Source organism: Suricata suricatta, chromosome 15, assembly GCF_006229205.1.
Source record: "Suricata suricatta isolate VVHF042 chromosome 15, meerkat_22Aug2017_6uvM2_HiC, whole genome shotgun sequence".
Lineage (NCBI taxonomy): Eukaryota > Metazoa > Chordata > Mammalia > Carnivora > Herpestidae > Suricata > Suricata suricatta.
Window position 1 is genome coordinate 21,429,291 of NC_043714.1, and position 27,157 is coordinate 21,456,447.

The following is a 27,157-nucleotide window of genomic DNA, read 5'->3' on the forward strand; positions in this document are numbered from 1 at the left end:
CTCCTGAGAGAACTGGTTGTCAATCTTAGCTTGCTTCAGAATTATTAGGACACTTGTTAAAAAACAGAATGCTGAGTCCCCTTTCCACCAGGAATTCCTGGTGCAGTAGGCTGAATGGAAGGGGCCCTGGAGCGTATATTTCTGGTAAGTTCCCCGGTGATTGCCACACATCTGGAGCCATGCTTCATGTACCGTCCTGGAGATTTCACTTTAAATTTGACTGTATGATAACTTTGTGGTGACTCTTACTTTCATACACATTCTGTTTTCTTACTAGCAACTACGATAATTGAAACCTCTTATTTAAACTTGATTTTAGTGCTTATTTAGATAGGCAACAGTGATTTGTAGCTATAAACCTCTCTCCTTTATCTCCACAGGTACTTTTAGATTGTAATGGGCAAGCCTGCTTCAGTTTAGTAGTAATGGGTGATATTTACAACATGGGCATATAAATGACCTTTTGATGCAAATAATTACATATACTTACTGGTTATTACCATTACAAAATGCTTTCCCAACAGTGCTACATGGTAGGCAGTACTTGACATGAAACTACTTACTTCTTCTCCTGTCGTAGTACACGACATCCCAGTGCATCAGTAGCACTCTAAGAGCCCTACTGTCTCACTCGGGCTCACACAGCATGCTTCATGTTGGGGGGAGACTGACTAGGTGTGCAGTTAACGCCATGACCGTCAGTGAATAGGACTAGAAGCAGAGTAAGTATGGGGGAAACAGAACTACAGGTAGTCTGAGCCTAAAGCTAAAGAGGGAAATCATCTTGATCTGGACACAATCAGAGAGTGCTTGACCATGCGAATGATTTTAACATGGTTGTTAACAGTTGTTTTGTAAATTAAATAGGACAATATTCTAGAGTGACCAACTCTGTTTCACATGTTAGCAGTTGTTCAGTAAATCTTAATTTAATTTCTCCTAGACAACCCTTCGCCCAACCTTTCCTTTCTTTCTGGAAAGAAATGCAGAGTGTTTGTGTGACCCCATGGTTTACTCTTGAAATTCACCAGGATCCCTGTTTGGGGATATCATAGACAGAATAGGCACATGTCAGTTGTCAAGAATCAATATATTTCACCATAATGGACTCAAGTGAGACAGCAATTAAAATTTTATTTTAATTTATATGGTGGATTTTCAGATATATTTATGTGTGTGTGTGTGTATATATATATATATATATATATATATATAACTTCTGTTTTTTTCTCTAAGTGGTTGCTCAACAGCAGCATTGTCTAATAGAAATATAATGTGAGCTATATATGTAATTGAAAAAAAATAGATGGGCTTAATTTTGGCAATTTCTTATTTAACTCAATATTTCTAAAATATATATCAACATATAATCAGTATAAAGCATGTTAATGAGACATTTTACCCCCCCCCTTTTTTTTTTTCAGTAAGTCTTTGAAATCTTGGGTGTATTTTATACTTAAAGCACATCTCAGTTTGGAACTAGCCATATTTTAACTGTTAATAATTATGTGTGACCAGTGGCTACCATATTGGCTTAAGTCTTCTGCCCCATATGGCTGTACAATGTGGCAGATGTCTTGAACGTTAGATGTTTGTCTATGGCAGGCTCCGTTCTCTCATGGGACTTTATTTTTTAAGTTCTGTACAACTCTGGGAGACTTCCCTACCTTTCCACTGCACCTTTCTGAACTGTCTCAGAGTTCAGCAAATGTCCTGAGTGGAAAACCAGCCATGTGTTTTCATTTCCTCTAGTTTTCAGTCCACCAAGCTAGCCCCAATGAAACCTCCAGAAGCATTCCTCGTTTCTCTTACCCCAGTAAAATCTCCCTGCCTGGAGGACACTCAGTGAATCCTCAGTCTTAGGAGCAAATGAGGCCAGGGAAGAAAAACTGCATATCACCGACTCACCTCAGAAGGATTCTCTCCCTAGAGATGTAGTTCATCTAGTTTTCTTTACTTCCACCACTATCCCATGTCTTTAGCAGCAAGATTTTGCAATTTATCCCCCTTTTTTCTAGCTGTAAGGGGAGTATTGGCCTACTGCAGTATCCTACATTCTGCCTGAAAGTGAAAGTCTACTCTAAAATTTTTGAAATTAAGATTTAACATTGATACATTTTTTTCACTATATCTCACATTTATGAGAAGAAAGGCAGATTAATGAAATTGGTTAGATGTTAGTCAAGAAATTTAATAGGAAACAAAAATTGAAGTGAGTTTTTATTTTCTTTTTAATGTTTATTTATTCTGAGAGAAAGAGAAGGAGCACCCACACAAGCGGGGGAGGGACAGAGAAAGAGGGAGAGAGAGTTGCAGGCAGCCTCCACACTGTCGGCATCAGGGCTCAACCTCATGAAACATGAAATCATGACCTGAGCCGAAATCAAGAGTTGGAAACTTGTGTGGCTGAACCACCTAGATGCCCCTGAAGTGAGTTTTTACAAGAAAAAGAAATGTGAAATTAAGAAGGATTAGATGATCTGCCTTTGCATTTTCATATTTCATGCTTTCCATCTTGTACTCTAGCCTTACCAGGCATTTTGTGATTCCTGAAACACACTTTTTTGAAAGTAAGTGGTTTTTAAGTGTCTTGGAGTTTGCTTCTACTACTTGCTACCTGTGTTACCTTTCCAAGTGTCAGGTCCTACTTTATAGAAGGCAAAGTTGATAATGTTGTATACCCTTTTATAGAAATTGTGTGGATACAGGAGCTACTGCACGTTAAGTGCTTAGCATAGTGCCTAATACGCAATACAACTTTAATACGTGTTGATGATGGGTGTGAATATCTTTTGTACTCTCCTGCCTTATGTTCTGCCGCTGCCTTCCTGAAGTATTCTCCTTCCCATCCTTCTCCTCTTCACTTGGTTATCTCCTTTTTATTCTCAGCATTCCAGTTTGGATTGTTTCTACTTCCTGAAGGATTCTCTTCTAGTATCCTTTCGTAGAGTTGATACTCTATTCCTCAGATAGGCTAGACCATCCTAGAGGGTTTTTGGGAAATAGAGATGCATGGGCTCTACCCTGTGCCAGTTAAATCAGTCTCTAAAGGATGGGTCTATGTAATTGTTTTTTATTTTGTTTATTTATTTTGAGAGAGAGAGAGGAAGACCCCACACAGAGGAGGCGCACTGAGAGAGCATCTCAAGCAGAGGCTACACACTTAATGCGGAGCCCGATTCAGGGCTTGCTCTCACAAACCAAGATCATGACCTGAGTCGAAATCAAGAGTCAGACTCTGTAGAGGTGTCCCTGTAGTTTTCTAAAGCTCCTCTGATGATTCTGAGGTCTACCTAGAGCTGAGAGGCACTGGCATAATACATATTTTAACAAAGTACCAGTCACATTGATTTGTCTCTCTTCATAACTAGCACTTCAGTTTCATAAGGGCAGGAACTATCTCCTTTTCCTGGTTGTATCCTAAGTACCTGGCACAGGGCCTGGAATATAAAGAGACTTACTCTACAAATTAATAAATTTTTATGTTTAAAAATATTGGAGGGGTGCCTGGGTGGCTCAGTCAAGCATTGATCTCTTGATTTTGGCTTGGGTCATGATCTCATGGTTTGTGGGATCAAGCCCCACATCAGGCTCTGTGCTGACAATGCAGAGCCTGCTTGGATATTCATTCTCCCTCCTCCCTCTCTCTCTCTCTCAGCATTAAGTAAATAAACAAAATGTTGAAGAAACAATTAGGAAAAGACATCAGGACATAAAGTAGAAATCGTTGAAACTGCTAACATTTAAATTGCATGCTCCTTCAAATTTTTCAAAGGAAGAAAAGGAAATTAACTTGAAAAAACAAATCACTTACCTAAACTGCTGTGTATAAGAATACTGCCTGGCACATAGTATATATTCAGGAAACATTTAAAGAAATTAGTTCATTAAAAATTGACAAAGAAAGGTTCTACTTAGCTTCCTAAGTTATTTCTGTTCTGGTTTTAAAAGATGCACAGTTTGAAAATGATGAACGAATTACACCCTTGGAATCAGCCCTGATGATTTGGGCCTCAATTGACAAGGAACATGACAAACTTCATGAAGAAATACAGAATTTAATTAAAATTCAGGTATGAGTATTACTTTATTAATATTAATATTCTGGTAGAATCTAAGCACATAACATCTAGAGTAATTAAGAGCCACTTAATAGGAGTTGGGCAGTAAACCCAAAGTAAAATTTACTATGCTTACTCTCTTCAGAGAGTACACACACACACACACACATATATATAGCCCCAATTGAGAAAACACATGGCATCAATTTAAAGATCACAAAGCAGCTTTCAAAAATTAGTAGTTAGTACTGTCTCAATTTCTATTAAAAATTACAAATATGAAAAACAGAATATTTGATAAGAAATTAATAGATTTTTGTGAATAAGGGGATATAAAATTTAACATAGAGGGAACTTTAGGAGTAACCTATTAGACAGTGAGAAGCTAAAAAAGTCATTCAAAGATACAGTAGCAGGGAAAATATGTTTTGCTTACAGGCAGAGCAAATACTAAGGATTGTTCTAGTTAAATAAATTTTTCCTCAGTTTTAGAAAATTATTTTATGGTTGGGTAGGAAACAAAATCCAGATGAAAGCCCACCTTCCCAAAAATGAATTCTCATTAGTATGGTGATTATCAAGTAGAATTAAGACCAGAAGAGAATGAGCAAAAATATGACTGCTACTTTTAAGAATTTCAGCTTGGGACAAAGAGCTTTGTCATGTTATCCCAGTTTTTGGACGAGGTTCTAGAGGAAGCACTAAGGTAAAGTTGCATGGGTTACCATTAATTCATAGCAAATATAATACATTGCTTGCTACTCATCGATTCTAAGCACTTTCATGTAGAACTCTAATCCTTACAACAGCCCTATAAGATAGGTACTATTATTTGCACTGTTTCACATACAAGGAAACTGAGGCACATGAGGTTAAGTAGCTTGCCAGAGTTTACAAAGCTACCCAGATGGTAATGGTAGTCCCATATCTTACCACATAAAATATCAGAAAGGCCAGTTTATAAAATGATTATTCATAAGCAGCTGGCTTCCTAGGTTTCTATTAGAGATTTTCAAGGATCCTATCTAGCTAATTTTATATATACTAATCATCATAAACACACTCCACCTCCTCTCTCATTTCCCTTTTGCTCAAATTAATATTTAGGTCAGTCCTAAATGTACATAATGTAGTTCCTAATTTATTTAGATCTGCTTTTTGTTGTTGTTTTAGAGAGCACGTGTGAGTGGGGGATAGGGGTTGAAGGAGAGAGAGAGAGAGAGAGAGAGAGAGAGAGAACCTAAGTAGGCTCCATGCTCAGTGCAAAGCCCAGCATGGGGCTCGATCCCACAACCCTGGGATCATGACCTCAGCCAAAATCAAGAGTCAAATACTCAACCAGCTGAGCCACCCAGGTGCCCCTTAATGTCTACTTTTAATTGGCCTAAATTCGAATTAACTAGACTGCTGGGCATTTATGTAAATATCCAAGAGGCGAATGAAAAATTGTTAACCTCTTTTTCAAACCACAGTTACTTCATCTTTGAAAAGGTATTTTATATCATTTGTCACATTTTTTAGTGAAGTAGTTGAGGTTTAACGGGACTTATTTCAATATTAAACAGTAATTATACATGTTTAAAAAGCAGCTAAGGTATGTATTTGTCATTCTATCTTTTAGGCTATAGCTGTTTGTATGGAAAATGGCAATTTTAAAGAAGCAGAAGAAGTCTTTGAAAGAGTATTTGATGACTCGAATTCTTGTGAGGTAGTTAAATTAGAATCATAATTTTCTTTTCTTTTTGGTTGGGTTTTTTTTTTTTAAGTGTATTTATTTTGAGAGAGTGCGTGCAAGAGCCAGGAAGGGGCAGGGAGGTAGGGAGGGAGAAAATCTCAAGCAGGCTCCATTCTCAGTGCAGGGCCCGACACAGGGCTCCAGCGGACTGCGAGACCATCACCTGAACCAAAACCAAGAGTCAGATGCTTAACCAACTGAGCCAGCCAGGCGCTCTAGAATCAGAAATTTTAGACCTGTCTGTATGGAGTTATATAAATTGAAAGAACACTGTAAGAAGAAAGGAATGCTTTCTTTTAAACTTATCTTTTAAACAGGATAGACCAGTGCTGTCCAAGGGAAAAATCACGCGAGTCACATATGTGCTTTAGTAGCCAGATTTAAAAAATTCAAAATAAACATAGGAATTTAAATATTTCATTTAACCCAGTATATCCTAAAACATCATTTTTAACATTTATTCAACAAAGATAATTATCGATGGGATGTTTTACACTCCTTTTCGTACTGAGTTTTTAAAATCTGATGTGTCTTTTATGCTTATATCTAAATTCAGGTCTCACATTTCAAGGGCTCAGTAGCTACATGTGACTGATGCCTACCATATTGGGCAGCACAGGTATAGGAAAAAACATAAGAGACCTCTAGAAAAATAAACTAATTATGTGATCATTAGTAGTTTTTGTGTATATGTGTAATATTAAGGTCAGTAGAACTTACTAGTTTTTCAATATTACAGTGTTGTTGGAATAACTTAAACTTATTTAAAGAAATAAAAGATAATTATATATATAGTTTTTGGTGAACTTTTTATTGAACAGTAGTATACCTTTATAGTTTTTGGTGAACTTTTTATTGAACAGTAGTATACCTTTAGTAGCATACGTGTACCATCAGTGTATAAATAGATGCCTTTTCACAGAAGAAGCATGCTTGTGTGATGAGTCCCTAGATCAAGGAAAAGAACATCACCAGCACCCTCCAGTCACTATCCCACCTTCTCCTGACTTGTAACATCCAAGATTAGTTTTACTTGTTTCCAAGCTTTATACATCATCTAGCAAATTTATGTAAGATTGATCCACGTTGTTGCTTCTAACAATATTTCATTTATTTTCTTTGTTCCATTGTTGGGACATGCAAGTTATCCATTCTACTGTTGAGAAACATTTGAGTTTTTTCCAGTTTTTGGCTGTTATATGTCTTTTGTAGAACAAATGTATGTGTTTCTGTTGGTTATATACTTAAGAATAGATTTGATGGGGGGCACCTGGGTAGCTCAGTCGGTTAGGCCTCCGACTTCGGCTCGGGTCAGATCTCACGTTTGTGGGTTTGAGCCCCGCGTCAGGCTCTGTGCTGACATCTAGCTCAGAGCCTGGAGCCTGCTTCCCGTTCTGTGTTTCCTTCTCTCTCTGCCCCTCCCCCTCTCATGCTCTGTCTCACTTAGTATCAAAATAAATAAAACATTTAAAAAAAAGTTTAAAAAAATAAAGAATAGATTTGATGGGTTATAAGGTATACACATACTCGGATTTAGTAGATAACTGCCAACCAGTTCTCCAAAGTGGTTATAGCAGTTCTTTCAGTAGTGTGAGAAATTCCAGTTGCTTCACAGACTTTCTCTGTGGGTTTCCTTTTAGTATGCTGGCAAATATGTAGTACTATCGTATCATAGGTTTTAGTTCCCCTCTCTCTATAACTAGTGAAGTTGAGCACCTTTTCATATGCTGGTATAGGGTATAAGAGTGGTCACCTTAATCCATTGAGGGACTGAGCTGAGTCAAGAGTAGGTTGTAGTTTTATTTAGACTTAGTTTGTCTCTAATTTGCCCCTGTTCTAGGGTGTATCCTCCAGAGATCTCAGCTGAAAGCCTGATTGTGTTTTAGTTCCCCACTGCCACTTTTTTTTTTTTTTTTTTTTTTTTTTTTTTTTTTTTTTTGGCCTTTGAAGGCTGGCTGTGTACTCCACTCTCCCTCACAGAAGAGGGCGCCTTCCTTACAGCCGGGAAGCATAAGAGGAAGCACTTAACCTCGCTCTCACGAGTAATCAAGGCAGTCCCAAGTAATACAGTGAAATAGCATTTTCTATACCTGAGACTGGCCACAGTTAAAATATCTTAGAATACCAACAGTTGGCCCAAAGAGTAGAGAAATGGTAATGCTGCCATACCTTTCTCTCGGTGGTGTATATAAATTAGTACTTAAACTTAGGAGAGCATTTTAGCAAATTCTAGAAGTGTGCATTCCAGCCTTTCTACTTCTAGATAAATACCCTAGAGTAACTTTTTATTTTTACTGCACATTTTAAAAGACATGAAGTTTTATTTAAAAAAAAAAAATAGCCCTCACTAAGACAACTGATCTGGAATGGAGCCTGAGAAGCAGAATTTTTTGAAGACTCTAAAGCTCTTTTGTGCAGCCAGCCTTCAAAGAACTGATGTCCAAGAAAAATGTGTACTGTGCATAAGAAGACAGGTGGAGAAATGTTTAACAGTATTGCAGTAAGAGAAAATAGCCTCTAACTGCTTTCAAAAGGATAGAAGAATGGAATAATAAATGTATTTTTGATCAGTGGAATATTGTACAACAGTGAGAGTAGCTAATTCTATAAAAAATCAACGTGGATAAATATCAGAGTTGAGCATAGTTAGTTTCAGAAAATACGCATATGCTACACAGTACCATATGTTTATGGGTACATACATACATAGTGCAAGTTTAATGGAATGCATGAATATGAGAAATTCTAAATTCAGGATAATGGTTACCTTGAGGAGAGAAGCTGGAGGTGCAGTCAGTTTGGTAGTAAACAAGGGCTTCGGTTATACAGATGATGTTTTATTTCATAAATTGGCAATGGACATTCAGGTTCATAATTTATTTTTTGATCCTTTTGTTATGTGTGTGAAATACAACATAGTTTCTTTTAAGTAAGAAAAAGTATGTTGGTGGGCCATTAAAACAGAATTTAAGATCTCCTGTATCCCTGAGTTTATCATAGATTTTTTTAAATTAAAGAATATGTGACAAAGTTTGTAGTATCTATTTGTGAGTTATGTGTTAATACGTTTTTCCTGTTTTCTTTAGCCTTTAAAAAGGAAATTGCTTATGGTAATATCTCAGAGAGATACCTTCCACTTCATTTTTCAACACTTCAGCTACAGCCAAATGATGGAGAAAATTAAGAGTTACGTGAATTGTGTAATAAGTGAAAAATCATCAGCCTTTCTTATGAAGGTAGGCATATTTCAGAGAGACACTAACAATAAACTAAGGAGAAATTGTTATAATAAAGGAGAATACTTGAAATAGAAATTCTTAAAAAGTAATCAGAATTGTAATGATTTTGTAGAAGAATGGATGTGACAATTAGTGAGCCTAAAGGGTTTAGCAGTGATCTTTGCAGTATTTTTCAAATAGGAGTTGGGCAAATTTCAAAAAAAGTTGAAGAGGAAAATAGGTTAAAGAAAATTTTTGCATGTTTTTATAAAAAGTAAAATTGGACTGAAGAAGGGCCTTTAAAAAATTTTTTTGTAACATTTTATCCTCATTGGAGCACTAATTAGGGGAGTTCTATCTTAAAATGTCTGAAATTTTTATTGATTTTTTTTAAAAAAATAATTTTTTACCTTAAAATTGCCTAGCAAGCTCTGTGTATAAAATACAGGTACAGATAAGACCTTCTCCATAATGCTTAAAAACCATGCAGGTAACTAAAGTAGCTGCTACTGATGTCCTACTTCCTGGAGAAGAATACAGCACAGTCCCTTTATTAAGCTGTGGACTGATACTTTGGTTTTAACTATCAAAGAATTTAGAAGGCTTGCCTTTACCACTATTTGTTCAAAATGGCTTCATGAATCCCTTCCTCTTTTACAACCCCATTTTTTAAGGCAGCAGCAAAAGTAGTGGAAAGTAAAAGAACAAGAACAACTTCTCAAGAGAAACCTGGTGGTAACAATATTGAACTGGAAACTGAAGCTAATTTGGATGTAGGGAAAAGGTTTGTAAACTCATTAATATTTTTTGTCTCAAGGATACAATATCTTTATATGAAAGTGAGCTAATGAGCCGTTTTTAACAAAATTATTATTATAGAGAATATTTTATTGATAACATTTGGATATTTGAAGTACTGTACAATTACTTCATGGTTTATGCACGTTGTAGTGTTAAGCGGAAATAGTACAGTATAAATAGTGTGAGTAGTGCCATTTGCCATTCTCAGGCAACATGTGCTCTGGAACAGTGTTAAGTTGGAAACTTGAATTATCTGTGCCCCTTAGTTCTCAGATCCCACATGCCTTCATCATGTGACTCACTATTCCTGAGGCTTATTCTGGTATTTTAAGATGCTGTTCCTACATCTTTAACTGTAAGCTGACCACTTCATCTGGTGCTGAAGTGAAGAAATTGGGATTTGCTCCAGTGCAGGAGGGGAACAAGCTGTGTTAGTCCTACACACAGTAATCCCCCTTATCCGTGGGAATATGTTCTAAGATCCTCAGTGGAGGCCTGAAACTGCAGAAAGTACCAAACCCTAAATATGCTATAGTTTTATCGTTACATACATATCTATGGTAAAGCTCAATTTCTAAATCAGATACAGTAAGATGAACAACAGTAATATACTAGAACAGAAGTTACGTCAAATGTGGTCTCTCAAAACATCTTCAGGTAACGTACCTCCCCTTCTTGTGACAATGTGAGCTGCTGAAATGAGTAGGTGATGAGGTGAAGTGAGGGGAATGACGTAGGCACTGACGTGGTGTTGGGTTGGTAAGATTCTCAGGAGGACGAGCATCTGCTCCCAGATGCCATTGACTGGGGGTTCCTGAAACTCTGCAAAGCGAAACTACAGAAAAAGGGGACTACTGTATTGAGAGACAAGTTCAGCCTCCAAAATTATGTCTTTAGAGATTTTCAAGGGTAATTTTTATCTTTTGTCTTGGCTTCAGGAGCTAACCTTATTGAAAAACGTAAACTCTACCATTATAAAGTAGAACCTGTGGTCCATTCCCTCTCTTCTTCCACCCTTGACCCATGGCCAGATATTCATATCCTTGTGGTCTCTGAATGGATGTATTTCGCAATGGATGTAGTATCACTCGTTTGGAGGGAGGGGGGCTCTCTCAAGTGCTGCAGGTTCCTTATCTTAACTACTAATTCAGAGATGGGAATTGGGGTTCAAGTTGGATGGACATGGCATTGCTTATACCTCAGGACTAAGCTTAGCTGTCTTATAGTTTCTCCTTGTCCTTACCTATCAGTGATCTGCTCCCTCACTGGTTCATCTCCCTAAAAACTCCATTAGAGTCTTATTATTTCTAAGATCCATTTTGAGAAGTAGATCTTTTTTGTGTGTTTATTTTTGAGATAGAGCACAAGGAGCGGGGGGGAGGCAGAGAAAGAGGGAGACACGGAATGTGAAGCAGGCTTCAGGCTCTGAGCTGTCATTACAGAGCCTGATGCAGAGCTCAAACCCATAAACCATGAGATCATAACCTGAGCTGAAGTTGGCCACTCAACTGACTGAGGCACCCAGGCGCCCCTAGATCTTTCATTTTTATTGGCTCATTTATTTTATTTTGTTTAGTATATCACAGTTTGGTGATAATACTAAGGCCAGATACATTCTGATGGCCTAGCTTTCTTGCCATGATTCATGAAGATAGTGAACACATTTCCTCTCATCTAGTACTATCCACTTATTTCAAATGCCCTCTTACACAAGACACAGTTTAATCATTGTGTGTAAACAGAACTCTTGATATTCTCATCTGGCTCTGTACTCTGATTCTCCTAATACCTCTAGGTAACTCGCCAAGTGTTATGAATTCCATCTCCATGCTGCTTTAATACATTGTTTATCACTTGTATCCTAGGTTATTACTTAGCCTATACCATACAAATCCATCCTTGACATGATTTCTAGAGTTAGCATCCCATAAAAATAAATCTGTTTAAATCAATTTCCAGCTTAATAATCTCTTTTAACTTTCTTTTCCCTATAGATGAGTTAGAATTTATTGGCATGGCTTGCAAAGTCTTACATCCCCCCTTTCTGCTTTCTTCCTATACAACCTTCTCCCTAAGCGTTAACCTCTGCCTACCCCCATACATGATACTTTCTAGCAACATAGCACTTAGTCCCCATCCTCAAATATTACAAGCTTTTTTGTGCCTTATTTCTTGCTTTAATTTTGAAATCCCTTCTTTCTGTTCTCTCCAAGGCAGGTCTTCACTTGCCATTCAAGTTATAGCTCAGAGACACCTGTGTTTTGCTCAACACTTACCATTTGTCACTTCCGTGCTCCCACAGCATTGAGTCACATCTGTGTAAAAGGACTTATCTTGGATAGTAACATGGCTATTTACCTTTTTATATTTTTCACTAGATTGAGGATCCTTTAAAGATTCTTAATTACCCATGTATCCTTGGTACTTAGTTCATTATCAGGCATACATTAGAATTTGCAACACACTAGGCACAGGGAACAAAACTAAAACTAGAGACAAAATAAAGATCAAGAACCAAGCAATTATCAAAACGATTCTAGAAGCAAATAGAATCAAGACAAATAAAACATTAAATTTGTCAATATGAGGACAAAAGCGGAACACAGCGAACAAGGATAGAATCTGAAGTGTGACTGTGAAATCAGACAAAGAAACGATGAAGCCTTCATGTTTATTATCAAGGGTAGATGCCAACTTTGCTCTCATAAATCTTTATAAATTATTTTGAGGCACTGAGAAGCATAGACATGAAACAAACAGCAGACATTACCTAGTTTGTTGTTAAAATTGATAGACATAGATGCTAAAGAAGTTGATATGGTAGCTTCAAGGAGGGGTGAGCGTTGAGCAGGGCCTTGAAGGATAGTTAGGATTTTTACAGTTGGATGAGGAGGAAATGTCATTTTAGGAGAACAGTTCCAGTGAAGACACGGAAGTATAAATGGTCATGGTATGTTTATGGAAACTAAGTTTAACTTCAGCAAAGGGGATAGATTTGTTAAGAAGTTCACGTGGAGGCTGGTGGGGAAGGCAAGAAATTAAACTTGAATTCATGGAGATACAGAGCTACAGGAAAGTTTTTGAAGGTGACATGAATGCTTGACTGCAACATTGACTCTGCTTAATGTATGTTTATGAAAACCTGATTTAATATGTGGTACTCATATCTGGGCAAAAATCACCCCTGTTGTAATGGACTGTCTGTATGTCCTAATGTTACCAGCATTTCTTTTCAAAGATGTTTTGTATACATTGAAATATGACTTGATTATAGTAAATATTATCCTTGTGAAAAGTTTCTTTTGTTTACATCTTTACAAATTTTCTTCTTTTAAAGTGTTACTACCAACAAACAGTCTGCCGTAACTGAATCCTCAGAGGGTACAGTATCCTTATTGAGGTGAAGTAAATTGACATTTTTCTTCTCTGTCTTTAAAATCTTTGATTGAGGCACTTCATACAGACGTAAATATAAATAGTGTGATTTAGAGAATATTGCAGATGCCTGCCTACCTCAGCAGATATTCAAGACCCTGACATGTCTTGAAATTCCAAACTTTCTCAACTTTCCTAAGACCTGCCTCTGGGATCCTGGGTTACACATTTTTCCACAAGGCCATTTTAGGTATACACATAATAGGGAGTGTTTGAACTTGAAGCAGATGTTTAATAAACTCTTATTCTGGCCTAGAAACAAAGATCTGTTGCTGATGGGGTGGGGGTGGAGGTTATATTTCTGATGAATATCCCAAATTCTAATTTTATGAAATTACTTGAAAAAGTATGTTTAATTTACTAGAAATTTCATAACAAGCAATCTAACCTATTCAGAGAGCAGAAAATCTACATGAATGATTTCCGAGATAGAGCAGTTGGAACGCTGAATGGAAACCATGTGGGAGGTTTTAATTTGGTGTGGAGGAGGAGATGGTTGGAAGTGAGAATTGCCAGGTCAGGACTGTATATGGGTTATCCAGGAAAATACTGAAATAACATGAAGAAAGCATTACTCGGGGGTAAAGAAAAATCTGTAAATGATGGACGTGCTTACAAGGATAGCGAATGATTCTGAAGAATGGTAGGTGGCGGGTACATGTCTGTGGCATGAATCCTCAATGGCTAAGGTTTCTGTGGAAGCAGGCATTCATCAGGAAATGAAAAGTATAGAGACGCATCTCTGGGACCCTGGGTTCATGGAAGGTAGAAGATGAAGCCAGTCTCTACTTGAGCGGGCCTCAAAGAAAAGAAATATTCTCCCTAAGGGGGAGCTAGATTTTAGACAAGGTGAAGAGATAGGGGAACTGGTGACAAGATTGAGAATAGCATTCTAGAGGGCACAATAAAAAGTTTTGGAAGGGAGAGAAAGGATTAGCAGGTTGCATAGAGTACTTTGAAGCGTAAAAATAGAGATCTTAGATGGTGATAAGATCATTTACTAGGCTTAGATGAACTTTTTTCATCTAATCTAGCTCCTTTATAAAACTGAAATAGTATCAACTTTGCAAGATTGTAAAAAAAAATTGGCACATTCTATATTTCCAAACAGACTTTCTGTCAGAAAATCTATTTTTGGAAGCCATAAAGTTAAGTGACACCTGCCATTATGTGCAAAGGAAGTTTGGAATTTCTCTTTTGGGAAAGAGAAAATGTGTTCTTTTAGCATCAGAGAGAATGAAAGTTAATTGCTGATAGTCTAAGGATTTTTTTTTTCAATCTACTTAGAAGACCAAAAGAATCATGATTTCTAAGTAGATGAGATGGAAAAAATAGGTGATGGGAAGAGAGGGAAGTGAAGACAACAAAAATCTTAAGAGGCCAAAGATTAAGATGTGGCACTCAGCAAGGAGGGCATCAAAGGAAACAGGCCAAAGTAGAAGGTCCTAGAACAGAGATCAAGACAGATCATCTACCCTTTTTATAGCTTTTCTAGTCCTTATGGAACCAATCCCATGCTTTTATGTTTAATTTAGGTCTCACAAGAATCTCTCTCGATCTAAATGGAAACACGGAAGCCAACAAGATTTTAATAAGAGAGAGGAAAGAGTGGAAACTCTTCAAAGTGAGTACTCTTATTACAGTTTTAGAAGTGGAGAATTGAGGTGTCCTTGAAAGTGATCCAGCCTTTGACCTCCCCACCACACCACACAGACACACTTCAGAAAACTGAAGCACAGAGGATTCAGTGTCATAACCTCATAGAGTTAATTTAGAAAGTGAGCCATTCTGGTTGCCTAGCTTACAGTACTTTTGCTATGATGGCACACTGCTTTTCTACCTTAACTTTGTTCAGCAACTTGAGGTGGGTACTTACCTTAAACATACAGTTATGGCCATGGTAGTTACATCCAGTGAAGTCGCCATGATTATTGAATACCGAACCATTACAGGGGAATTATAAGACTAGATTCCTTTGAGCTTATCACCACAGTTTTGTCACCTGGTAGATACATAACTTTGTTCAGTGTGTTTATGTGTTTCTGTTTAGACACTAATAAATAATGTTGATGCATTAACCTTGAACTCATGGCCAGTAGCACCGTAATTCATGCCGGGATGAAACTTACCTAACACGCATATTTTTTCTTTAGGGAACATAACAGTCTTCTTGCGCTTAGGAACACTAGACAACACTTCCACAGTGCTTTGGGGGGCCATTTTTAAACAGCAAAATTAACCCAAAAACGCAATGTAGCGTTAAATAGACTGTAAAAAGGACAAGTATTTATAACATGAAAGCTAAAACATGAAGGACAGAGCTTCACCTTGCTTAACCCAGCTAGGAACGTGCACTTCGGGGGAGGTAAATTTTTTGTCGCTCTGCAGTGAGCACAAAAGCACTCTGCGTATTGATTTTTGAGTTACAAATAATTATCAGGGAGGTGAATTTACAACCAAAGAACCCATGAGTAATGAGGATTGACTGTGGAATATACCTTCCTCATTGCATTTAGAATTTATTCTCATAAAAGGCATTGCTGGATTTTAAAAAAAATCATGCAACAATAATCAAAAAACTCTTAAAAGCAGTCCATAATTATTTAAATAACAATTTGATTGTAAGTTCCTCCTTGATATATATTCATTCAGCAAATATTTATTGAGCCTACACTATGTTTTGGGTATTGTATAAATGAATGCAAGGGTATTTAAACTGTTGCTCCACAATATCATTTACTGATCAATACAAAACTAGTAGGTGTGCCAGCTTGATGCCAGGGACAGAGTAGGGCTGCAGTAAGTACTAATTAGATGAATTTATTCATAGCTGATGGCTGGTGACAGGTCCAATATTAACTAATATTTGTAAATTACAGCTCTAAAATGTTTACATTCATAGATATTATCATCCTTGTTTTAAAGATGGCAAAGTTAAACTCCAAGATATATTTGCTTCATGTTAGAAAATTGTTCTGCATCTATCGCTGAAAACTAGCTAGGAATCATAATTCTCAACTAAAATAATTTGGAATTCTGGACTTTCAGTTACATAATACAGAATTCAAAGAAATGGAAACATCTACTTTTTTACATTCTAAATAGTTGCTCAGTAGTTAAACTCTGAGAACTGTAAATAAATAACCTCATTGCAGAGGGGCTTGCCAGTGACTATGGATGTTGAGCCTAGAAGATGTTGTGAGTTTTTGTACATTTCTTGACTTTTTCTTAGATGTTACTAATACGTACATACACTTTTTTTTTTTACATTCCAGTTTAGTTAAAAGGTATGCAGTATCATCTCTTCATAGTTAGAGGATATTAGTTTTGTTTGTGCTAAACAGGTTTTTTATTCAAATTTTTTTAAACACCTTTATAAAAATATTTTTTTGCAGATTTGTAAAATTGCCATGTACTTTGGAAAAAATCAAGTGATTTAGAAAAACTGAAAGAAAGAAAATCTCCTAAATTCTTTCTGTGCAGAAAAAAACCTTCATGATAAATATTTGAGTTAAATGCTTTCCATGTGTAAACTCATTTAATCCTCAGCAATCTTGCAAGTACTGTTTTTTTAATCATCCCCATTTTACAGATGGGGAAGCTGACATAAAAAGAGATTAAGTAAAATGCACATGGTCACAGAAATAGTGAACAGAACTAGAATTTGAAATTAGACATTCTCTTTTAAGGAAGCTCTACCCCCAGTGTGAGGCTTGAACTTACAACCCCAAGATCAAGAGTTTCATGTCCTTACCAACTGAGCCAGACAGGTGAAAGTAGACATTCTGACTGAAGAGCCCATGCCTGTAATTGCTGGATTAGACTTTGCCAGTGGAAGAATAGCCAAACAAAAATTTAGAAAAATGTGACCAGGTTACTTTAAATACATATATTTAAATATACTTTAAAATATATTTACATTTAGTTTCTAAAGAATGAAACTGAAGAATTCACTGAACTTTGTTTCATAAGAAGTATATCAGTAATCTATATGATTCATCCAAAATGAAGGATGAAGAACATGAAATGCTTCGAGAGGTTGAGTCAGGTTGCCTCTGTAATCATAAATTTAAACTTTAGGCTGTTGATTGATTTTTATCTAAAGAGGGTGATATTAGCAAGAAAAAAAAAATCTCTCGCTAGTTACCCAATTTTTCTTAGTTTCTTTTATATATATGTTCAAGGTTTGTAGCCTTTTCTAGCCATAATTCCCAAAGTAGTTTAATCTGTATTTAAATTGATTTATTGCTTATTACTAACCCATTGACCATCATGTCCCCATTCCTAAACTCTTGTTTGGCTTTGGTTTTTTAATCTTTATTTATATTTGAGAGAGAAAGAGAGCCAGGGAGGAACAAAGAGAGAGGGAGACACAGAAGCAGGCTCCAGGCTCTGAGCTGTCAGCACAGAGCCCCACACAGGGCTCAAACTCAATGAACCTCCGAGTTCATGACCTGAGCTGAAGTTGGATGCTCAATGACTGAGTAACCCAGGTGCCCTTTGGCTATGTTTTTTTAAAGATAGGAGTAAAGGTACTATAATTTCTAAAGGTTTACATCACTGAGAATGTCTGTTCTTTTTTTTTTTTTTTTCTTTGAGATGAGAAAGGGAATTTACTCATGGTTCTCAGAAGTTCAGGTACATTACCTTCACGTGTGGCTGGATCCTGCTACTCCAGCATTTTCATCAGACCCGCTTCCTCTTTGTCTCTCAGCTCTACTTTCCTCCGTTGGCTTCCCCTCCAGGCTGACTCTCGTCATTCAAGTGGCAATTCCTGATAGACCCATGCTCCTGTCATCACTGAAGTGGAAGATGCTCCTTTTTGTTTGTTTAAATTGAAATATAGTTGACCCAGAGTGTTACAGTAGTTTCATGAGTACAGCATAGTTATTATGACAGCTCTGGGCATTACGCTGTGCTCAGCCTAGGGTAGTTCCCATCTGTCCCCATCCAGGGTTACTGCCATACCATGGACACAGGGATCTGTGCTGTATCTAGGATGTGTAGTGTTCTTTGCTTAAAGGGAAATTTTGCTAAATATAACATTCTTTGGGAATAGTTTTTTGTTATTGTTGTTGTTTTATATAACTTTACGGATATCCATTATTTTTTGACTTTGTGAGTGCTGCTGTGGATAAGTCTGATGTCAACCTGACTTTCTCCCCACTTTGTATATGAATTACCTTTTATTCCTAGGTTCACAGGTCTTTTTTATTTTTTAATATGCACATCTTATGCTATAAATTCCCCCTTTAATTAGTGCTTTCATTTCATCCCACAGATTTTGAGATGTTTTTTCATTTAGTTCAGAATATTTTTTCATTTTCCTTAAGACTTTTTCTTTGACGTATAGGCTACTTAGAAGTTCTTTAATTTCCAAATATTGAAGAGTATTCCAGATAATCTTTCTATTATTGCTTTCTAATTTAGTTCTGTTTGGGACTGAGAAAATACTTTGTAGGATTTCTTTCTTTTTTTAAGTTAAGATTTGTTTTATGGTACATAATCTGGCCTGTCCTGGTGAGTGTTGATGTGCATTTGAGAAGAATGAATTCTGTCGTTGAGTGGAGTGTGGTAGAATGTCAGGTCAGGCTGGTTCACAGTGCTGTTCTGATCCGGGTGCGCATGCTTACTCGTGCCCACTTGTTCCACCAGTTACTGAGAGAGAAGATTGAGGCCTACAGCAGTGATGATTGATGTAGTTACTGACTTCTGCTAATTTATTAATTTCCTTTTTTTATAGTCCTCTAGCACCTATCTAAACAATTTGCAATAAGAAAACCTCTGTTCATAACCGGTGGGGTTTCATTTTCCTGAATGGAGTGTGACCAGTACATACGGTCAGATTGTCTCAATTATTGTAGTTTTATAATAATTCCTTATGTGACAGAGAAATTCCTTTCATCTTCCTGTTCTTCAGGAATATCTTGACTATTCTTGGTGTTTTGGTCTTCTGTGTTGTGAGGGAAGAAACCCAACTTCATAGAGAATTCCGCAGGTGCAGAAGTAGACAATAAGCCTTAACAAGTCAGAGCAAAGCAGTTTGTTAGAGCACCACAGAGAGCACGGCGTCAGCATAGTTGTGCTGACTCCTTTATCCCAGTCCCAAAGGCATTGTGATGGCCCCAGATAGATGCTGTGCGGGCACTAGGGTGTACTGTAGCTGAGGAACTTAAAAGTGCCCCCCGCCCAAGCACCCCCACAGGAGAGAGTAATTACATGCTGCTCAGGCTGTGGTTCCTTTGACCTACTTAGGTGCCTATTTGACTACAAAATTGCTTTGTATCAGGAAACAAAGAAGTCTTGTACATTAACAGAAATTGCACCGCTGCTCAGGGCCAGTGAGTGGTGGACTACTTCTTATAACACAAATAATTTTAGAATAATCTTGAGAAGTTCTACAGAACACCCTGTTAAAATTGTTATTTGAAGTTGCATTGTAAGGGCACCTGGGTGGCCAAGTTGGTTAAGCATCTGACTGTTGATTTCAGCTTAGGGAGTGATCTCATGGTTTGTGGAGCCCTGCATCAGGCTCTGCGTTGACAGTGAGGATTTTCTCTCTCTCTGCCACCTTCCCCATCCACAAAGGCTTTCATGCTCGCTCTCTCTCAAAATAAATAAGTAAACATAAAAAAAATATATTTTGGTGGCGCTTGGGTGGCACAGTCGGTTAAGTGTCTGACTTCAGCTCAGGTCATGATTTCATAGCTCATTGGTTCTAGAACAGCATCTGGCTCTATGCAGATAGCTCAGAGCCTGGAGCCCGCTTCACATTCTGTGTCGCCTTCTTCAAATATAAACATTAAAAAGTTTTAATAGGGGCACCTGGGTGGCTCAGTCGACTAAGCGTCCAGCTTCAGTTCAGGTCATGATCTCATGGTTCGTGGGTTTGAGCCCCATGAAGGGCTCTGTGCTGACAGCTCAGAGCCTGGAGCCTTCTTCAGATTCTGTGTCTCCTCTCTCTCTCTGACCCTCCCCTGCTCATGCTGTCTCTGTCTCCCAATAAATAAATACATAAAGTTTTAATAAAAATATATTAAAGATGAAATTCCATTCTAAACAATAGATACTTTTGGGAAAAGAGTTATTATATATTAGTATTAATTACAGACTTTAGTTATAGATGATATTAAGTATATAGTCTCCCTATGCAGCATATTTCTCTATTTCGGTTGTCTTATATATTTTCTTATACTGTGTAGTGTATATGTGTAGTAAGGATTTATAATTTACTACATACATGCAGATCTTGACCACTTTTGTTAGAGTTATATTATTTTTTTGTTACTATTGTAAATATTATCTTTTGCTTGTTTTAATTATTCTGACTGTTGCTAATGAACAGAAATACTATTGAGCTTTATTTAATGATCTTCTATCCACCCAACTTGCTAAATTCTGTAGATATTTTCAGGTTTCTTGTATAAGCAATTTTCTTTCAATAGTTAACAGTTCTTTCAGTAACACATACATTTGTTTTTATCTTAACTGACTATAAATAAAAAGGGAAGGAGGAAAGGGTTAAAATTCTTACACAAGGGCACATATTCCTTAAACATTATCCTAAGTAAATTTCAACAATCCTATAAGATAAATACTACTATATATATATATTTTATGAAATGAAATATGTTTCTGGGAGGTAAAATAACTTTTTAAAGACATAATAAGAGAATCGGCATTCAATACCCCCTCTCATTTTCAGAGATTGATCTTTGCATTGTACTGTGCTGCTTCCAGATTCAAAGGGGAAAAAATTAAGCAGATGGAGTTCTTTTATTTAAAATAGCTAAATACTAGATAGGCATTTCATGGTAACCTTTAAAAGTATAATCCCCCTTTTATTTTAATGTGACACAATTTTTGATGACTATATTTCTACATTTAGGTGGAAGAAAGGTAAAAAACAGACATGCCACTGAAAGCAAGAGAAGACACATTTCGAACAATCAGCCGATAACTTCTAAACCCCGTCGATCTAGGAAAAAGCAGGTATTCATTACATTCCCCTATTTTTGTCTCCCTTGCTGCCTTTGGTTTTCCCTAGAGGCTCCTCAGTGAGACTCTGAGGCAGCCGTTTCACAGGAGCCGAGCCTATGGTCAGATGCAGATGAGGCAGGGAGTGGTCCGCAGTGCTGTGATTTTTCTAATTCTTTTAGTGAGTTTGTGTCCTGGGCTAAAACCGTCTAATGTGCTTCTCAGCTTTTATTTCCTCTGGAGGGGGCTGCGGTTGGGTGGAGGTGAGTTGCACTTTTGGGCATCTGGGGCTTTTTAACTCAGACTTGTCCGCAGTGAGCCTCCGTCACTTGAGCCGTCCATCATAGTTCAGCGTTTCTATCAGTACTGGCTCAGCTGTGAGCTTCTGTTCCTGATAAGCTGGGATTCTGTGTATCCACCCTTCTGTTTTTCTAGTTTTATGTTAGCATTTTGCCTATTGGTTTTAATCCTCTACAAAGAGTTGTTGACTTTCAGTTTAGTTTTTTTCTTCTGAGAACTGGAGTGATACTTCCAAGCTTTTTATATGTCACAAAACTAGAAGTCTTAGACTCCTACTTTTTTTTTTTTAAGTAATGTATTTTGAGAAAGAAAGCGCAGGCTGGGGAGGGGACGAGAGAATGGAAGAGAGAGAATCCCAAGCAGGCTCCCCACTGCCAGCACGGAGCCCTACTCAGAGCTTAATCCCACGAACCATGAGATCATGACCTGAGCCGAAACCAAGAGTCAGACACTCCACCGACCAGGTTCCCGATCTGCCTCACAATTTTTTTATTATTTTTTTAAATGTTTATTTTTGAGAGAGAAAGACAGAGCAAGAGCATGGGAGGGGCGGACAGTGAGAGGGAGACACAGAATCAGAAGCAGACTCCAGGCTCTGAGCTGTCCGCACAGCGCCTAATGCAGGGCTCGAACTCGGGACTGGCAAGATCATCACCTAGGCCCAAGTCAGATGCTTAACCAGCTAAGTCACCCAGGTGCCCCTGCCTCATTCTTTTAAGCTGATCTTTCCCTGTAGTTCTTCTGGTGTTATTTATAGCTGTATATCAAAACAGGTTTTTTCTATTTTTGGTATTTAAAACAAAATGTGGGTTATCAACTCCATAATTTAAAGAATAGAACATAGAGGATATTGTCTGTCACTGTTTACTGTTGCCAAAAAGGAAATGTGTGGCTATTACAAGTACCTCATTGTGTTTTCAGCTTTCTACCCTTGGCTTTTGGTGGAACAATTTTGTTTTCAGATGAGTGACAGATTTTATCTTATTTTGTGTTAACATTTTTGTTCTTTAAAAAATTTTATTGCAGTAGTCTGTACCTGATTGGACAGATTCTCCTTGCTGCATCTTCTGTGAAACAGACAGAGGTGTTTCTGCCTGCCTCATCACAGTTTTGTGAGGATTTTGAGAGAGCACACGCGCATGTGTACAAACAGGGAAGGGGCAGGAGGAAAGCGAAGAAAGACTCTTAAGTAGGCTCACACCCAGTAGCAGACCCCTACTCGGGGCTTGATTCCTGGCTTCCTTCGATCTCATGACCATCAGATCATGAACTGAGCTGAAATCAAGAGTCAGATGCCTAACTAACTGAGCCACCTAGGTGCCCATTCATCACAGTTTAAAGAGACGTCCTTTTATAAATTTATTCTATTAAAGAATAAAAGTAAATGTCTTTCGACAGCAAAGACTTTTTTCCCAGAGATGGCATATAATGGAATTTACTATATTGGGGCTTTTTAGTACTATAAATAGTATCCTTTTAAAGCATTAGAGAGCATTGTTTTTTCTTCTGAAAGACATTAAAAATGATAATATGATTTTCAAATACAAGTTACATAAAAACTTTTCAGCCCTAGGAAAGAAAATGATTGATTGGTGTGTTTTAATTTGTTATAGGCTTTTTGTATTTTGGGGGGTTATGGGCTTGACCAGGTTGACCATGGTGGTCATCATTTTTTTATTGATCCTATTTATAATAATTCAAGAAAAGCAGGGGCGCCTCAGTGGTCCCAACTTTGGCTCAGGTCATCACATCACAGTTTCATGAGTTCGAGCCCCATGTTGGGCTCCATGCTGTGTGGAGCCTGTTTGGGATTCTCTCACTCCCTCTCCACCTGTCCCTCCCCATCTCATGTTCTCTCATCTCTCTCTCTCTCTCTCAAAAAAATTAAATAAACTTTAAAAAAAAGCAAAAGACAGAATAGCACAAAGAATACTGATTTTTTTTAATGTCCTAAAATGTCATCTTAAATTCTTTTGCTTTGTGATATTATGAATGGAATCTAAAACAAGAAGTCAGGGGCACCTGAGTGACTCAGTCGGTTAATCATCTGACTTCGGCTCAGGTCATGATCTCATGGTTCATGGGTTCGAGCCCTGCATCAGACTCTGAGCTGACAGCTAGCTCAGAGCCTGGAGCCTGCTTCCGATTCTATGTCTCCCTCTACCCCTCCCCACTTGTGCTCTGTCTCCGTCTCAAAAATAAATATACAAAAGAAAAAGTTTAAAAACTAAAACAAGAAGTCAGATATAGGAAATGAAGAAATGAAAAAGAGGAAACAAAAGAGTAGATTCGAATGAAATTGTACTGCCCTTGTGTTTTCTTTTTGCTCTGACACTGAAGCCAAGTGTCTACTTTTATAGAAAGTAGGAGTGGGCCTCTTTAAACTTTTAAAGATTAGGTTATTATTTTCTGTATGATCACATGTTCCATATGATGTTTTTCAAGACTCTTGCCTTTAAATCATAGATGAAATTAAACTTGGAAAATTCCAAACATTCAGAACAAACAAAAGAAGGTATAAGCAATCACAGAGTGATAATATATCAAATTAAAGTTGCTCTTTTTCAATAGAAGAAAAAATTAAATACTTTAAATGTTAAAAACTCTGGTTTTCAGTTGACCTTCACTTGATAAAATTGTAACTTCTAGGTCAGAGGTTGGCAAACCTTTTCTGTAAAGGGTCAGGTAGTGAATACTTAGTAGGCTTTATGGGCCATATACTGTTTCTTTTTCGTATTTTTTTTCTTCTTTAAAAACCTTATTTTGAAATGTAAAAACCGTTGTTAGCTCCTGGGCAGTGCAAGCAGCCTAAGGCTGGATTTTGGCAGTAGCTTGCTAACCTCTGCTGTATGTGGAAAATTCTGTTTAAACTTGTATCCAGGAACCTAAACAGGATTCAGGCAGAGAATATTAATTTATATTTTAATAGAACTGAGCTTTTGTATTGTATCAGGTACCATCTGTGCATTCTGTTAAAAGTAATTAGCTCAGATTAGAATGAGGAAACTATGGTGTGTATCAGAAATTTGCATAAACCAATGACTACTTTTTATTTTTTTAATGTTTATTTTTTTATTTTTGAAAGAGAGAGTGTGGGAGGGGCAGAGAGAGAGGAAGACACAGACTCCAAGGCAGGCTCCAGGCTCTCAGCTGTCAGCACAGAGCCTGATGCAGGGCTCAGACTCATGAACCACGAGATCATAACCTGAGCCAAAGTCAGACAATTAACTGATTGAGCCACCCTGATGCTTTTTAAAACCAAATAAAACTGGCGTGTCTGGGCAGCTCAGTCAGTTGATTATCCAACTCTTGATTTTAGCTCAGGTTATGATCTCAACGATTTGTGAGTTCAAGCCCTACACTGGGCTCTGCGCTGACAGCACAGAGCCTGCTTGGGATTCTGTCTCCCTCTCTCTCTCTGCCCTTCTCCCACTTGCTCTCTCTCAAAATAAATAAACATTAAAAAAAAAATTATAGCAACTTCTTAACAGACATTCTTAACTTGGGGATTGTAAAAGTGATAGATTTTTTTTTAAAGGGGAGTCTAAGTAGCCTTTGAAATGTTATGTAAAATGTATGCCTTCCCTTGTCTGTGAAATGGGTCCACAGCTTATAGCTCTTACAGAAATCGAAGAAATGTACATGCAAATTTTTTCTCCTTAAGAAACTTTAATATTATTTTGATTAAAAGCAGTTGGATTTATAGTAAGTATGTTTTTTAACAAATTGTGTCTGTGAATAACTGTTTTATATTTTATCATAAGGCATGGCTTTGGGAAGAAGACCACAATTTGAGATCTGGTGTGAGGAAATATGGAGAGGGAAACTGGTCTAAAATACTATTACATTATAAATTCAACAACCGAACGGGCGTCATGTTAAAAGACAGATGGAGGACTATGAAGAAGCTAAAACTGATTTGCTCAGACAGTGAAGACTGAGTGTGTTTGTAAAAGGACAGTTAAATATTTTGATCACGGAATTTGTTTGAAACTTGGTGGTCATTGATGTATCTTAAAATTCGTGTCTAAAGCTTTACAGTATCCTTAAAATGTCACTTTAGTCTGAAGATTGATGCTATGTGAGTAAGATTTTATGCCATTGTTGCATTCTTTAAGAATCTTTTTCCTTTGATAAAATGTGAATTTGTTGAGTCCTGGTGCTTTCAATAATTGTCCCCAAATCCTGTCCCCCACCCCCAAAAAGTAAGAGAAAAAGTGTATTTCTATTAACTTGTTCTGTTTCTGTAGGCTGACTTCACATAAAAACGTAAAGTGATCTTAATATATTAGTAACTAATATGCTTATTTGTAGAATGTAAAAAGTAATCCATGACTTGTAATATACTTAAATTTTCCTTTGAGTAGTTTCATATAAGGGAGAAAACTTGAAAATAGTAATACCCATAGAACAAAATGTGTACTATTACCAAGAATAGCTTTAAGGCTTATTTGGCTACTTTTAACTTTGTTTTAGTGTTAAAACTTTGATAAAGATGATTTTAAATCTGCCTTATAATCTGGTACCATAAATACCAGTTTCTATGAAATTTTCATTTAATACATCAGTATTGGGCCTAAGTAGTATTCTGTAAATGCTTAAATTGGTATTAACCATGATTATTTGATGTCTGTGATAAATGCTAAATAAGCAATGTCCTCATACGTTACTGAACAGTTTTAGGTTTTCACCAGCATTTTATTCTTTAGAGGATTTAGTCACAAAATAAGAGCATTCTTTGGCATTTTGAGTCACGTGCTTTATTTAATGAGTGAAAATACTGAAATATTGGTGTATAGAATTACATGGTAGTATTTAATTTGTATTTCATTTCTTATTAAAGTTGCATATGTCACTTTCCCATTGTTCCTGAATTTACTTTCTTACACATATAGTAAACGGAAATGTGGATAATTACTCCATACTACTTGACTACATCTCTCCTTTACTAGTTACTGCCATTGCTTATTACAGACATTTTGATGGTTTGTGCCAAAGCTAGAAACAGGAGCCAAAATGGACCTGTTAAATAAACTTCACTGCAAACCTACCATGACTCAAGAAATCCTAAGTTTCCATTAACTGTGAGATGCTCAATTATTTTATGTGCCACTAAAAAAGATCAGTGTATTTAGACTATACTATGGTGCTTTCTTGAGAATTTCATTTTACTGATTAAAAGAGCTATTTTAGGTTTATTTAAAGATAAATTTCTATGACTTGTGGCTACATAAAAAGGAGAAGCAAAATAAGTTGAATAATGTATTTCTAAAACTTATCTTAAATCTGAATCTTCTGAATTACTTTTCTTCTCTAAAATTTTTGAGGTAAGTGTAGATTCACATGAAGTTGTTAAGAAATGATACAGAAGGTCCCTTGGACACTTGTTCCTGCAGTATCTTTCCCCTCGGTGTTCATAAAACTACGGCGTTCTCACCATCAGGAGACTGATGCAGCCCACCAGCGTTCAGCACATGCCCCAGTTTTACTTGTGCTTTATGGCGCGTGTGCACTTAGTTCTAAATAAGTTCTCACTGTGTAGGTTCACGTACTCACTGCCATCAGCAAGAGCCTGAGCAGCCCCACCACCCCAGGGATGCCTGCCGTTGCCACGCCTCTCCCTCTGGCAT

General features: G+C 37.1%; 1 protein-coding gene across 1 annotated transcript in view; it reads left to right on the plus strand.

The window, feature by feature from the left end:
• TERF1 (telomeric repeat binding factor 1) overlaps window positions 1-26,388 on the plus strand; it is a 33,550-nt gene extending 7,162 nt beyond the window's left edge. Inside the window, exons 3-10 of the mRNA XM_029923292.1 lie at window positions 3,952-4,073; window positions 5,683-5,769; window positions 8,883-9,032; window positions 9,689-9,798; window positions 13,153-13,215; window positions 14,786-14,874; window positions 21,139-21,242; window positions 25,292-26,388. Coding sequence (XP_029779152.1) covers window positions 3,952-4,073; window positions 5,683-5,769; window positions 8,883-9,032; window positions 9,689-9,798; window positions 13,153-13,215; window positions 14,786-14,874; window positions 21,139-21,242; window positions 25,292-25,468 — 902 coding nt within the window. The 3' untranslated portion in view covers window positions 25,469-26,388. The remainder of the gene's footprint in view (window positions 1-3,951; window positions 4,074-5,682; window positions 5,770-8,882; window positions 9,033-9,688; window positions 9,799-13,152; window positions 13,216-14,785; window positions 14,875-21,138; window positions 21,243-25,291) is intronic.
• Window positions 26,389-27,157: the final 769 nt, after the last annotated feature.